Source organism: Garra rufa, chromosome 20 (genome assembly GCF_049309525.1).
Source record: "Garra rufa chromosome 20, GarRuf1.0, whole genome shotgun sequence".
In the NCBI taxonomy this organism is placed as follows: Eukaryota; Metazoa; Chordata; class Actinopteri; order Cypriniformes; family Cyprinidae; genus Garra; species Garra rufa.
In genome coordinates this window covers 15,101,439-15,116,069 of record NC_133380.1, presented here as the reverse complement: position 1 = coordinate 15,116,069, position 14,631 = coordinate 15,101,439, and the positions used below count along the sequence as shown (strand labels likewise).

At 34.5% G+C, this 14,631-nt stretch overlaps 1 protein-coding gene across 2 annotated transcripts in view; it reads left to right on the top strand.

Annotated features, from left to right (window-relative positions):
• Positions 1-4,795: 4,795 nt before the first annotated feature.
• alpl (alkaline phosphatase, biomineralization associated) overlaps positions 4,796-14,631 on the top strand; it is a 35,901-nt gene continuing 26,065 nt past the window's right edge. Inside the window, exons 1-3 of one of the 2 annotated variants that reach the window (XM_073825763.1) lie at positions 4,796-4,918; positions 11,778-11,915; positions 13,728-13,847. In XM_073825763.1, coding sequence (XP_073681864.1) covers positions 11,846-11,915; positions 13,728-13,847 — 190 coding nt within the window. In that variant the 5' untranslated portion in view covers positions 4,796-4,918; positions 11,778-11,845. Of the gene's footprint in view, positions 4,919-8,176; positions 8,430-11,777; positions 11,916-13,727; positions 13,848-14,631 lie in introns of those variants that run through there. The other variant, XM_073825764.1, reaches the window with a different exon arrangement.

Sequence of the window (14,631 nt, the reverse complement as noted above, 5' to 3'; positions counted from 1 at the left end):
TACACACTTACTGCGAGACACCCGTCGGGATTATAATAGTAACTTTAGTCAACCAATCATATTTCAAAACAGGTTCCCACGTCCAACTTCTGACCAATTGTATTTCAGCTGTGGGCGGGTCTTTGGTGATAGCGCTGTACAGGATCAGAGAGCCTCAGAAAGAATCATACGAATTTATATGAACTTCTTGTCAGATAGTGCCAAAACTGCATGACCAATATTTTAGTTAAATTACAATAATCGTTTAATATTAACAGTAAACGGTTGTGGCAGATTCTGTTTTTTATTAGGAACTGTGTGTACTAAAAACTTTTTTTGATAAGATCATTTAATAATATTATTATTGTTGAATAAGAAAATAGACCTATGCTCACAAATGTCCCCACAAATTACATAGACAAGCTTTTTTAATGTATCACATTAATCAATCTATCCAACTTATTGTTCCAGTAAAAGTTAGTGTGGCTATTTGTACATTTTATGGGTGTGGCTTCCACTCTCATCCACTTAAAGCTATTTTTTGCTACATAATAGCTCCTTTTGCTGCTTGGTATTGCAAATTGGTGTGTCTTACTATATGAGTTTAATGTATTATCTTAATTATAAGCACACTGGTTTGAAGTATACCTAAACAGTTTTACTATTTACTGCACGTTGTTATTTTTCTCGTTATTTCCCTATATCAGATAATGAATCGGAAGTCTCATAGGCTCACTTTATTGAGGAGATGGATAAAACAATCCTTAAGAAAATAACAGCTAACAATTGGTTCAATTCATGATGTGATGAATCTCGTTCACAAAGTATGAGAAAAGGCCTGTAGAAATTGTGCCCCTCTTGTTCAGTTTGTCAGCATAAATTGTTCACATTCATTATGTTTACAAATGCGATATTTCATTTTAGTGATAACGTTGCTCCTTCGGAATAATGCAGCATTTTTCTACGTGTTGACGTCATTTCAACTGAAACAGGAAGATATGGCGGAAAATATCAAGCAGCCCCGCCCCCTTTTTAAAATAGCCAATGGTGTTTTGTTTATATCAGAGCTTGGGCGATAGCAGTTTAACTCACTTAAGCCATATCTGACAGCCACAATCTCATCCATATTGCTAGAAAATATAGCATTCAGTGTAGAATTTAAATGGGTCTGATACGTTTTGTGGTCTATGGCGATTTATGCATTCAGTCCACTCCATGCTATCGTGTCTCTGGACCGGAGCAGCCTGTACTCACTGCAGTGGTTTGTATGAAACAGCACAAAACCAGACTTCGCCCCACTGGAAAACATATTTACACTCTTTGAATCGTCCCCTATATAGTGCACTACGTGCCATTCACCATACAGAAAATACTAACTCTGTGAACAAGTGGCCAATTTCAGTCGCAGCTTTACCATGAGTTTATGCCACGTTCCAGGCAACCCGTTACCTGTGTTTTTTCAACCTTCTACCCGTGAAAGTGCACTGGAACAGCAGTCAAACCAATGGCTTCCCACCAGTGAACTCATACTAGATTGATGTACTCCCAGTTCCACGCCCTGATGCCACATAGCCCGTAAAAACAACAATGGCAGCCCGATGGATGTGGTGTTTATGCAGTTTGGCATGACTTGCCTGGAACGCTACAAAGTTGTGAGTCATGGTTTGAAATTGTGACTTACAGGCTCAAAAACCTGCCTGGAACGCAGTATAATAGACGTTTTTCCTGAACTCAGAAGTCACGCCTGACTTTTAACCTGAGGAATGCTTAGCATTTCCGGTCTCCAGTGTTTCTAGTCAAAGTAGCGTATATTCCAAGCTGTTAATCTAATGTTAAACCTATTAAAATGTTTTTTAAAAGCACATGGCTCAATAACCGTCAATTGTCAGTGCCTTGCAAAGTTTAATGAGTGTGTAAATGAGACAAAGCTGCCGACATTAGCTACATTAAAAAGAGCTGGACGCTATTTGAATGGGTTCCTATAGAGACAAGAACAGAAGAGCATCCAATCTGACATTAGAATTCATAATGGCGGCCATCATGGTTAACTCAGGAAAAAGGTCTATTGTGCAGGTGGTGGAACGTTTTAGATTCTAGAGAGCATTTGATTGGACAGAAAGTTTGACGAGAAGCTAAAGTGCAGGGTGATATCATCAAAAACCATTGGCATTGATCCATACTGAAGCAAGTTAGAGACTGTACGTTTTGAATGCTTATATCTTGTAATGACAATTTTGTAATTGTTTTTGGAGCACACAAGCTTATAGCTAACCTCAAGGCTAACATATTCATACTAAAAAACTAAAAACTTACATTTTGATTTCATGGGGACTTTAAGACTCGTTCAGTGAAGAGCATATTCGTTCATTAGGTCATTAGCCAATGAAATGTTCATCCACAACTCGTGCTCGAATGCTATTGGGTGGGAAAGCTGCAGGGAACTATAGCATTGGAATCAAACAGAAGATTCGATCACTTCAATGATTCATTCATAAAGAAATGCCACTAGAGCTCGTTTTAAGTATATTATCAAAGGAAAATGCAGCTTTTCATGTCTACATCACTTCATACTTACCGAGTCTATTATTAGTAACTAATTCGACGCAAAACCTTTAAGAAAGGATCCGTCATTCTTCACGTGAAAACATGATGTCAGTCTTTAAGTATTTATCGCCTAAAAGCTATGTGAAAGGTATTTATGTGGATTATTGCGAGGCCATAGGCTTTTCACCGCTGGAAATCACCGGGAGGCAATTGCCCACAGCAGGTCAATGGCCGATTACCAGTCGTTAGACTTTCAATGAGCGAGATTGTTCTCTGATGGGCAATCAAGCGCATTGTTGCGTTCATAGTGACATCTTGTGGTTAGTCCATCAGAATGTAGATGGAGTATCTGGTAGAAAGTCAGAGTAGAAAGTTCGGACGAGGCTAAGGCAAAAACTCGATGTAATGTTGGGAGAAAATGCAAACCTCATATACATCATTAGAACATGAATATCGAAATCAGTGAGTGATATATTTTTATCTGAAAGTCTCAAGCGACCTTGTTGTTGTTAAGCTTATACAGACGTGTTAAATTTTTTTTTGCCTTAGGATAACACTTATAATGAGTTCTAAGATGTAATGAGACACAGGAGAATATGTTGCACATTTGTTGTTATATGTATTTTTTTCTATTTTTTGCACATTTCTGTTTTGCACATTTGTTGTTATATGTAATTTCCTTTCTTTTTTTCTAATTTATTTTCTAAATTGCTCAGATAGCATTTATTCTCAGAAACTACTGTGTTGTGCATTTCATACATTTTAACTAGCTGTCTTTATATAGCCTATAGAAACATGGGAAAAATACAGTATATAAAAACCATCATGACAGCTGCAAAGTTTAAGGCTGCACCGGTGCACTGTTTATTATGCTTAATATTTTATTATAAGTTTAGCTTAATTTTAACTTGACCTGTTATCTAAAAGTAGAAACATTTAACCTATTCATTATGTAATACTATTTATTTTTTACTTACTACATATTTTTCATATCCTGGCTTAAATAAAATAAAACATTTATTGTCAAGTACAGCTGTCTGCAATGTATTTACACAAATAAAACTTTACAGCCTTGTACAAACGTGTACACTACCAGTCAAAAGTTTTTGAACAGTATAGATGTGTAATGTTTTTTTGTTTTATTTTGTTTTAAAGAAACCTCTTCTTCTCACCAAGCCTGTGTTTGTTTGATCCAAAGTATGGCAAACAGTTAAGAGTAATGTATGGCAACAATGCAATTTTGAAATATTTTTACTATTTAAAACAACTGTTTTCTATTTGAATCTATTTTAAAATGTAGTTTATTGCTGTGATTTCAAAGCTGAATTTTTATCATCATTACTCATCACATGATCCTTCAAAAATTCTAATATTCTAATTTGCTGCTCAAAAAATCATTAATTATTATAATCATTATGTTGAAAACAGCGGGGTATAATTTTTCAGGTTTCTTTGATGAATAGAAAGTTCAGTAGAACAGCATTTATCTGAAATAGAAATCTTTTGTAACATTATAAATGTCTTTATCATCACTTTTAATCAAGTTAAGGCATCCTTGCTAAATAAAGCATATAAATTTCTACAACTTCTATACTTTAAAACTTCTATAAAAAAGGAAAAATATACTTAGTCCAAGCTTTTGAATGGTATAGTGTATAATGATACTAAAGCTTTTACTTCAGATAAATGCTTATCTTTGGTTCTTTCTATTCATCAAAAAATCCTGAAAAATTATCAGCTGTTAAATATTGATAATAATAATAATAATAATAATAAATGTTTCTTAAACAGCAAATCAACATATTAGAATGATTTCTGAAGGATCATGTGACACTGAAGACTGATTATGCTGAAAATTCAGCTTTGATCACAGGAAAAACTTACATTTTAAAATATGTTCAAATAGTTATTTAAAATAGTAAAAATATTTTACAGTATAACTGTTTTTGCTGTATTTCGGATCAAATATAAATGCAGGCTTGGTGAGCAAAAGACAGTTTTTAAAAACATTTAAAATCTTACTGTTTAAAAACTTTTGACTAGTTTGACTAGTGTTAATACTGCTTTGACAGTATTGTTGTTTGAAGCAAGTAAAGAAATGCAGAAATGATACAAAAAATAGCGACAACGTCTAAATACATACTTTATATCTAATGTCCTGTCTGAGGTTCTTCTTTACACACTGCTTCATCAACAGGAGGAGCTAGCGCTTCAGATTGCGCTATTATTAATAGTGGACTCTGCTAACGGGGTCTCTCTCTCTCTCTCTCTCCCTCTCCCTCTCCTGGGCTAGCGCATTGTAAAGCGTTATAAAAGCTCGACTAGAGAACAGCACGTGAATGTGAGTCCTGTGTTGCTTGAATCGCAGAGGTGGACGGATACATCTAACACGAGGGTGAGTAGGATCCACTATTAGCGCTGGTTTCTGCTGAATGACTCTGTTCATTCACCGCTTCATGTGACTGGAGTTCTAATAGCAAGGCTGGGAAGAGTTGGAGAGTTGTGCTGTTATTAATTCAATACAATCCAACAAGTTGTTTAGGTTGCGCTGGGGTCTCCGTTTGCATAACGGCGAGTTGCTCTTCCAACTTCACCGCAATTAAGCAGCAAACCGGGAATCACAATGACTCGCTCCAGTGATGTGGGGAATGTCGATGGTTTTCCTGTTCTGTAGAGCGTTTGTAATCTCGTTTTGGCAGTATGTGGGTACAAATAGACATTGTATGATCTGAAGAGATGAGAGGATGAAATTGAAAAGAGAAGCGCTTTTATGTGCATCACTGCACATGAGACACTAAGACATTGTAGGATCTGAGGAAAACGATTTTTACTGTAAAGATGTTGATTTTATCTATATATGCTGACAAAGAAACTCAAAACAAATGGGTCAGTGATAGATAAATGTGTCAGAGATGAAGAAATGTAACGTATTCATATTGGATATAGATACATCAATCGAGTACTCCATACTTTTAACTTTTTTACTGCAAAAAATCTTACAAGTATCATGACATTTAAATGAATTAGTTTGTAGGATTTCTCCATCTGATATTAAAATTACCAGTTTAATTCAAACAAGTTATAAATATTTAATAAAAAATAATAATAGTAATAAATGAATAACCTTTAATGACCTTGACACTATCCTGAAGGTCTAAAGGGGTCCATTTTACTGACAGTAAAATGGCTTCCTGTGTGTTGACTTTGATAAGTCTTTTAAGTTTTTATTCTCTACTTAAATTATTTATTATTTAATATTTAAAGACTATGACAAAAATTCATTCAGACATTGAAAAATGTTAATCACAGGAGAGGTCTGTATGAATTCACTGTAATCTAATTATGAATAACATAATAGACTAAGTGCACATTGGTCAGTCTGGAGAAAAAAAAGGAACATATTGTAAGAGGTTATGTACGGAGAGATGCATATGCCTTTGAATAATAATATTTAATGCGCACAAAATATATTTTAGTGCTGTCAAGCGATTAATCGCAATTAATCGCATCCAAAAAAAAAAGTTTGTTAAAGGAGTTCACTTTCAGAACAAAAATGTACAGATAATGTACTCCAAGATGTTCATGTCTTTCTTTCTTCAGACCTAAGGAAATTATGTTTTTTGAGTGAAACATTTCAGGATTTCTTTCCATATAATGGACTTCTATGGTGCCCCCGAGTTTGAACTTCCAAAATACAGCTTCAAAGGGCTCTAAACAATCACAGCCGAGGAAAGAAGGGTCTTACCTAGCAAAACGATGGGTTATTTTCTAAAAAAAAATACAATTTATATACTTTTTAACCTCAAATGCTCATCTTGTCTAGCTCGGCAAGATGAGCGTTTGAGATTAAAAAGTATATAAGTTTTAAATGTTTTTAGAAAATAACCCATCGTTTCGCTAGATAAGACCCTTCTTCCTCGGCTGGGATCATATAGAGCCCTTTGAAGCTGCATTTAAACTGGATTTTGGAAGTTCAAACTCGGGGCCACCATAGAAGTATATTATATGGAGAGAAATATTCATATATTCATATTATATATAAATACATTTAATATATGAAGATACATTTTTTTCAATATATACACATGCATGTGTGTGTATTTACATATACATAATATATACACAGTACACACATATTATGTAAACAAAAACTTATTTTGGATGTGATTAATCGCAATTAATCGTTTGACTGCACTATGGTAACACTTTACAGTAAGGTGTTATTTGTTAACATTAGTTAATGTATTAACTAACACGACCAAACAGTAAACAATACATTTATTACACTATTTATTAATCTTTGTCAATATTAGTTAATAAAATATTAGTTGTTCATTATTTGTTCATGTTAGTTAACTAAAGTTAACAAACACAACTTGTGATTTTAATAATGCATTAGTAAATGCTGAAATTAACTAAGATTAATAAATGCTGTAGAAGTACTGTACACTCTTAGTTCATGTTAACTAATGAACTTTATTGTAAAGTGCTACCATTTGAATATATTTTACTTGAACTATGTATATTGGATGGGCACAATCTCAATTTTCTGTACAGGTTTAACTTCCTAAAACCCTTGCATTTCCTGATTGATCTAAACAAATGGAATTTCTTTTGTAATTTGAAACCAATCCAAATTGGATCAACCAAAAGTTATCTAAGAATCATATAAGATAATGCTGGATAAAACCCCTCAAAAATAGGAATTGTAGTTCTTCAAGTAGGATCTTTTTTGGATTCTTTAAGGATTCCTGTTTTATCCCATTATGATTAGCTCCAAATTATGATCAAAATTCCATTAGCATTCCTTTTGAATGTTTGGACGAGGGATCAAACTGTTCTGTGTGACGCAATGAATTCCAGGCTTGTGCCTCGTTCTTTTTCATATTCGTGACTGCAAGCTACTAGAACAACTTAGAACACTTTCTTGTTTTACCTTAAAATCTTAATTTTGTCTAAATTAGGCCATTTAGCTGGGGTTAGAAAAAAGAAAAACAGAAACGGCATAAAGGAAAACAATGTGACACATAAGAAAAAAAGGTTTTGTCTTACAGTTTCCTAAGGGCTTTCCAGACATAACATGTGTTTATGAGTATTTTATAGAAAGTTCAGGAAAGCCACCCTAAGAGCATTTTCTGCCCGTCCTTAAAAGGGTTTGCTGTTCAGAGACTCTTTAGCATAATTTAATTAGATTTGGTTTTGTCTTGTGTTAGTGTCGTGTTTACCAAGATGTAAACTTAATAAAATCCTTATGTCAGTGTTTGATCTTCTGTGATCAAATTGCTGTTAGGATGTTGGTAGAGTTTAATGTAATTCCTGTTATATGATGCAATCTAATGTTCCTGTTTATTAGAGCAATAGAGTTTTGCCTTCAGGCGTTTACTGGCACTAAATCTACAGGTTCTGACAAAACATAATAACTGATTTCTTGTGCAAAAACAAATGGCACTCCAGAGTAGACATGAAATTGCACGTCCAACAAAAGGCGATGATGTGACAGGTCTGAGCAGTTTATTTGCTTTTTCAAAATAATAGAAAAGTCTCTTTTCATAAGATGAAGGCTTGAAGATGGCCTCCATCAGTAATAACCCCTAATCCTCATCCTCCTAAGCGCATATTCAGAGAACAGGTCTCATTTGCAGTTCTAGTTCGAGTCAGCATACGGATAACAAAGATAGTGTTTCTGTTTTGGATGTAATTTCTTCCAAAAGAAGGATATCTCTACATCCTGATGCCATGAATCGAGAAGGATTTGGGGTTTTGTTGACAACTTTGTTTTCCGGTTTGCTGCTCCTTTGTGTTTTGGCACTGCTGTGTTTCTTCACCTGCAGATTGGCTTCAAGAGTTCTGCCTGTTGGAGCCCCATTGCGTTTTTGACAGAGCTTCTAAATGAGCCTCAAGTCATGGTAAAAGTGTCTCTGTAGCAGAACTAATTGGAAAAAAAATGCTTAGATATTCACTGGTTTAGGTTTGTGTGCTATTGATGGTGTGTCGATTGTAATATGGGAAACAAATGGTTTTAATAAATTGATTTCATTGATTTTTAGGGTAGTGAACTTTTTATAATTAAATACCAAAGGGTTTGAGCCAATATTAGGGCGATTTAAAAGGTAAAACAGGCTTACACCGTGTTCTAACTACAAGATTCCAGGGACAAGCAATTTGGCTGTCAACACCAGATGCGTTGCAACAGCGCAATGTGACAGAATCATAGCCATTCAGAAGAGCAGAAGTGCACAGCACTCCCAACGAAATTCATAAATATTAAACCTTTTTTAGATTATTAAAACTGCATACGGAGTGATACCATCTTTGTCATGGAAAGCACTTGTTGGTTCGTAGCATGTATTTTCAAGATCTGAGGTAAATCTGTTGTTGATTTTAGTATGGCTATAAATGTCATGCAATATGATATTCAAACTCACTTTAGACACTTTTAACACTGAATAGTTAAATTGCCATAGTTTGTATGTTGTTTCAGCCACGACGTCGCAAAAAAAGAAACCGTTTCTAAAATAGAAATTTCGCCTGTCGCCGTCACAACTAGTTAGGATAAAAACTCGGATTAACATGGAAAAGATATCTTTTATCGTATTGTGTGTAGTTAGGACAAGATGTTTAACAATCAAGTTACTGAGCTTAATGATCAAGAAAGAAAAAATAGGCATAAATGATTGATTTCTCGATTGTAGGAGAAGTTCACTTGCAGAACAAAAATTTACAGATAATTTACTCACCCTCTTGTCATCTTAGATGTTCATGTCTTTCTTTCTTCAGTTGTAAAGAAATTATGAGGAAAACATTTCAGGATATAGTGGACTTCTATGATGCCTGTGAGTTTGAACTTCCAAAATGCAGTTTAGATGTAGCTACTAAGGGCTCTAAATGATCCCAGCCAAGGAAGAAGGGTCTTATCTAGCGAAACGATTGTTTATTTTCTAAATTTTTTTTTTTTTTAAATACGATTTACATACATTTTAACCTCAAATGCTTGTCTTGTCTAGCTCTGCGTGTACTCTCTGTATTCCAGTTCAAGACAGTTAGTGTATGTCGAAAAATCTCCTCCAACTTCAAAATTATCCTAAATCTATGCAGAAGTACCGACCAAGTGTTTACAAAGTGAACGTGCAAAGAAGATCAAATGCCCTTTACAAAAAAAGGTAAAACAGTGATGTAAGGACGATTTTGAAGTTGGAGGAGAAGATGAGATGGGAGTTTTGTCTTGAACCGGAATACAAAGAGTACACACAGAGCAAGACAAGACGAGAATTTGAGGTTAAAAAGTATATAAATTGTAAATATATTTTTTTTAGAAAATGTATCGTTTTGCTAGATAAGATTGTTTAGAGCCCTTTGAAGCTGCATTTAAACTGCATTTTGTAAGTTCAAACTCACGGGCACCATAGAAGTCCACTATATGGAGAGAAATCCTGAAATGTTTCTCTCAAAAAACAATTTCTTCACGACTGAAGAAAGAAAGACATGAACATCTTGGATGACAAGGGGGTGAGTAAGTTATCTGGAAGTTGTATGTTCTGGAAATGTACTTCTCCTTTAAATACCAAGAATCAGTTACCTAGCCTGTTTCAGTCAATGCACAGAACATTGTAGCAAACCTCCCATACAATAAATCCCAATAGGCTTTGTGCTTTGCTACTTTTGATATCAAACAGTCTCAGATTTCAAATTCTGCTTATTTTATCATAGTATACAAACAATAAATACTGTTTTGGCACTGTTTGATGTGCAGTTACATACATAGTGCCTCAGTTCAAGAGAAGCGACAGCACAAAGTGCTTTAATAGCAGTTTCAGTATGAAATAAACATCCGAAGGCTACAACTTACCAAAATGTGTATCCTGTCTTATGTAATCGCTCATTCAGTGTTTCCGCTCAAAGACACCAACGTCACATTTACCTCAGAAAAAAACATATTCGGTGACAATAAACTCTTTAGTCAGCTAGAAAAATAACTCTAGAGGAGCATTTGGCTAAATATGCACCATATAACATATTTGTTATCATTTTTACTGTTCTTCTATGTTTAATTTATGTTTGAATAGATACCTCAGGTTATGGGACAGCCACCAATTAAATGTTTATATTTCAAAAATGAATTGGAGTAGAAATATAATTATGTAATTGTAAGTTTACTATTATAAAAACTTAAGTGAGTGTAATTTCAGCATATTATAGTAATGTAGTACCAGCTGACTCTCATGTATATTTTACAGCATTAGTTTGGCATATACTGTACCTGATGTATATCCAAAATACTTAATATTGAATTGGAAACTGAATCGCTATGCAGTTTCATTTATATATATATACTGCAGTTAAAACCCAATTCATTTCATTGCACTTCAAATGAAGCAAACCATTTCTAGCCACATTTTTCACACTTCAAAACTGCGTGGGAAGTACCAGACATGATAGAGGGCTGAAAGAACCCCATAGGTGTGCATTTACTCAAGCATTTCATAAAAGATAAATATTTCAATGCATTACGTGACTAGCACAATGCCCATTTTTCCAGTTTTACAAATGTAAACACAAAGTAGTTTAAGCCCCAGCATGGGTAATGTATAGGTTGATTGAACACATGGCTTTGATACTGATTGATGCTTTCTGCACAATGACTAAAGACCCCATTAAAAGGATGTGAAGTAAGCTTAGAAAGTGTGTGTTCGTAATAGAAATCTTGCGGTCCTGTGCCTTGCAATAGAGGTGTCCAGTTAATCAGCTTTGTCATGCCTATTAAAGCACCATGTGCAGTGGCACTCAATCCCATTAAAGTGACCTTGACTAAAGAGTAGAAGACAGAAAGGTTTAATACTAATGCAGCCATATCACGTTTTAAAGTGTGAACTTGGGTAGCAACACAAATTAATGTGCAAACGTGGCAGTAAATTATTGTTTGACAGTGGATCCGCAGCTGAAACAGTCACTCTTCAGTTGTTTTTGCAAATGAATATAAGATTGTGTTGGAAAAAATAAGCCATGGGATAGTAAATAGTTGTTTTCTGTGCTTAAATATGAAGTGTGTCAACAGCAACAATAATGATTGTTTACCAACTAAATATACCTGCCCCAAACTCACACCATTGGTTGAGCTAATATTATTATGGTAGACCGCACAAACATATAGACTGAAGTTCCACAGTGACAAAGACTTCAAATCAGCATGTGAATCACTTACTTACGGTTATCTCTGAAAAATAAAGTAACATTGACTTTAACTGTTTTGATTGCAGATCTTGGAGTCTTCTGACATCCTTGGAACGTGAGTTGTTCTGCAAAACGGTGGCTGATAGATAACAAAATGAAGATCGCTGCACTCTTTGTCCTTGGTTGCCTGGTTTGGAGAGGAATGGCAAAGCCAGAATTTCCAGGTCAGTTAAGACTTTTTTTTTTGGTTGGCCTTTATATAAGATAAAAAAAATGGCACTTTTTCTATGCAGTGGTGAACATATTGTCTATTTAAAAATTAATAAGGGACTGTTTTAATACTCCTTATAGTAGCGTAGGTGCTAAATCCTGTTCCTGAAACCCTACTTTCTTGCAAAGTTTACCTCCAGCCCTAAATCCAAATACGTGTGAACCAGCAAATCAAGATCTTCAGGAAGACTTAAAGATAATAGCAAACATTTACGCTTGGAGCAGGGTTGGAACTACACTTTGCAGTTGAGATCAAAAGTTTACATACACCCTGCGGAATGAACAAAATGTTAATTATTTAATCAAATATAAAATAATGCATACAAAATAATGCGTGTTTATTTTTTATTTAATACTGACCCAAGTAAGATATTACACAGAAATATAGTAGTACTAATTTACAAAAATGAGTTTACATACGCTTTAATCTTAATACTGTGTTATTTCCTGAATGATCCACAGCTGTGTTTTTTTGTTTGTTTTTTTTTGTTTTTTTTTTAGTGATAGTTGTTCTTGAGTCCCTTGTTTGTCCAGAACAGGAAAACTGCAGCAATTTTGTGTATTTGAACCCTTTCCAACAATGACTGTATGATTTTGAGATCTGTCTTTTCACACTTAGTGACTCATATGCAACTATTACATAAGGTTCAAAGGCTCACTTATGCTCCAGAAGAAAACGTAATGCATTAAGAGCCGGAGGTGAAAACTTTTGAACAGAATGAAGATTGACATTTTTCTTATTTTGCCTAAATATCTTTTTTTTTTATTTAGTATTGCTTTTCAGAAGCTACAGAAGATACTTTTATGTTTCCTAGGACCTAGAAGACAAAAGTTAAATTTACCCTGATTTTTAAATTCTCTTGATGCATTGTGGTTCCTTCTGAATCATACAGTCATTGTTGGAAAGGGTTCAAATTCACAGAAAGGCTGAAAAACCAATATATGTATGGGACCTAATGGATTTTTCTGAAGAACAGCAGGCAGTTTAGCTGTTTAGGACAAACAAGGGACTCATGAACAACTACTAAACAATAAAAAAACAGCTGTGGGTCATTCAGGTAACAACATAGTATTAAGTATAAAGTGTATGTAAACTTTTGACTGGGGTCATTTTTATGAATTCAACTATTATTTTCTCTTGTGGACTATAAGTAAACCTCTTTTATGTGAAATATCTTTTTCAGGTCAGTACTAAATAAAAAACAACATGCATTTTGTATGATCCCTTCTATTTTGGTGAAATAGTAAACATTTTGCAGTTAACTTTTGACCTCAGCTGTAGCTCTACTGGAACTTAAATGCCTTATAGTTTGCCTGTGGTATCGTTGATTTAAAGAGAGTTAAATAGCATCAGATGAGTGCTTCATAAAGGGTGTACACCATTTCAGACCACTGAAGTTGAATAGTCTTCTTTTGACCTTGGACTAAGTATAGACATAGATAAAACTCATTTCAAATGTACATTAGCTTTTATAAGAAGATTGGACCTCTGGATCAGATGTTCCTAGATATGTTCATTTACGTGATTGTGGGTTTTAAGAAGCTTATGTGGAGTGAAGAAGACATGCGTAAAATATAAATTCAGTTGTTGTTGTCCACGATTTGTTTGGTTTAGAGATAGCATACAAGAGAGATAAGCATTACATTATCTCTAAATGGAGACTTCCAGACTAATGCCAGAATCATCGTTTTGTTTTGCATCTTTTTTTGTTTGTGTGTTATAATTTGTGGGCAAATGTTTAAACATGTTTTCTTACGACTTGTAGAACAAGAAAAGGACCCTGATTTCTGGAATGAATGGGCTCAGCGCACACTAAAAAATGCCCTCACCCTACAAGACCTCAACAAGAACATTGCCAAGAACATCATACTTTTTCTTGGTGATGGTAAGTTACACAATCAATGGATTTATTATGAGATATTTGTGTGGATATGGCATGGTGGAATAAATTGTAATTTCTGTTCATTCAAATAAAATCAACACACTTTGTTTTTTTTCACTGAAGCCTTGAAAATTGTTTATGCAATACCAGGTCTAGCAGAAAGAGAGTTAAATATTTTTAAAAGCCCTGTTACAGTGTATGAAGCTGCTTTAAAATTAAGTATGTACATGGGTAGTGATGGATACCAAGTTAAGGAGTAATAAACAAATGAACCACAGTCAATGTCTGGATAAACTCCAGCTTGCACAATGCATGCAAGCTGGCCAAATTCGAGAAAAAAAAAACAAGTAAGCAAGGAAGGAAGGAAGATGTAGTCTGGAAATTCTCAAGAAAACAGACAATTACCTCAGAGATTATTCAGTTTTACAGGAAGAATTTGGTTTATCTCACACCACACCCATGTAAAAGCAATGCTGGGATAAAAACTCCCTTTTACAAAAACCTAAAAAAAGATATCCTGAGTTCAACCACTGTTCATTGCAGTTCTCACGGTCCACTATGACAGAAACCACACATCCACCACAAAAATGATCATTTCATTGATGATCCTATTTTATTAAAATAGTACATCACTCAAAGTCATGATTATTTCATGCTGATTAAGCTCTGATTAAGGTCCTGACAGATTCAATGAGTTAATTCAAGGATAGAGTTCAAGGGTTCATCCAATGGTAACTGAGTTGTTTTGTACAATACTTTAAAAAGGACTGTCTCATGAGGGTCATTT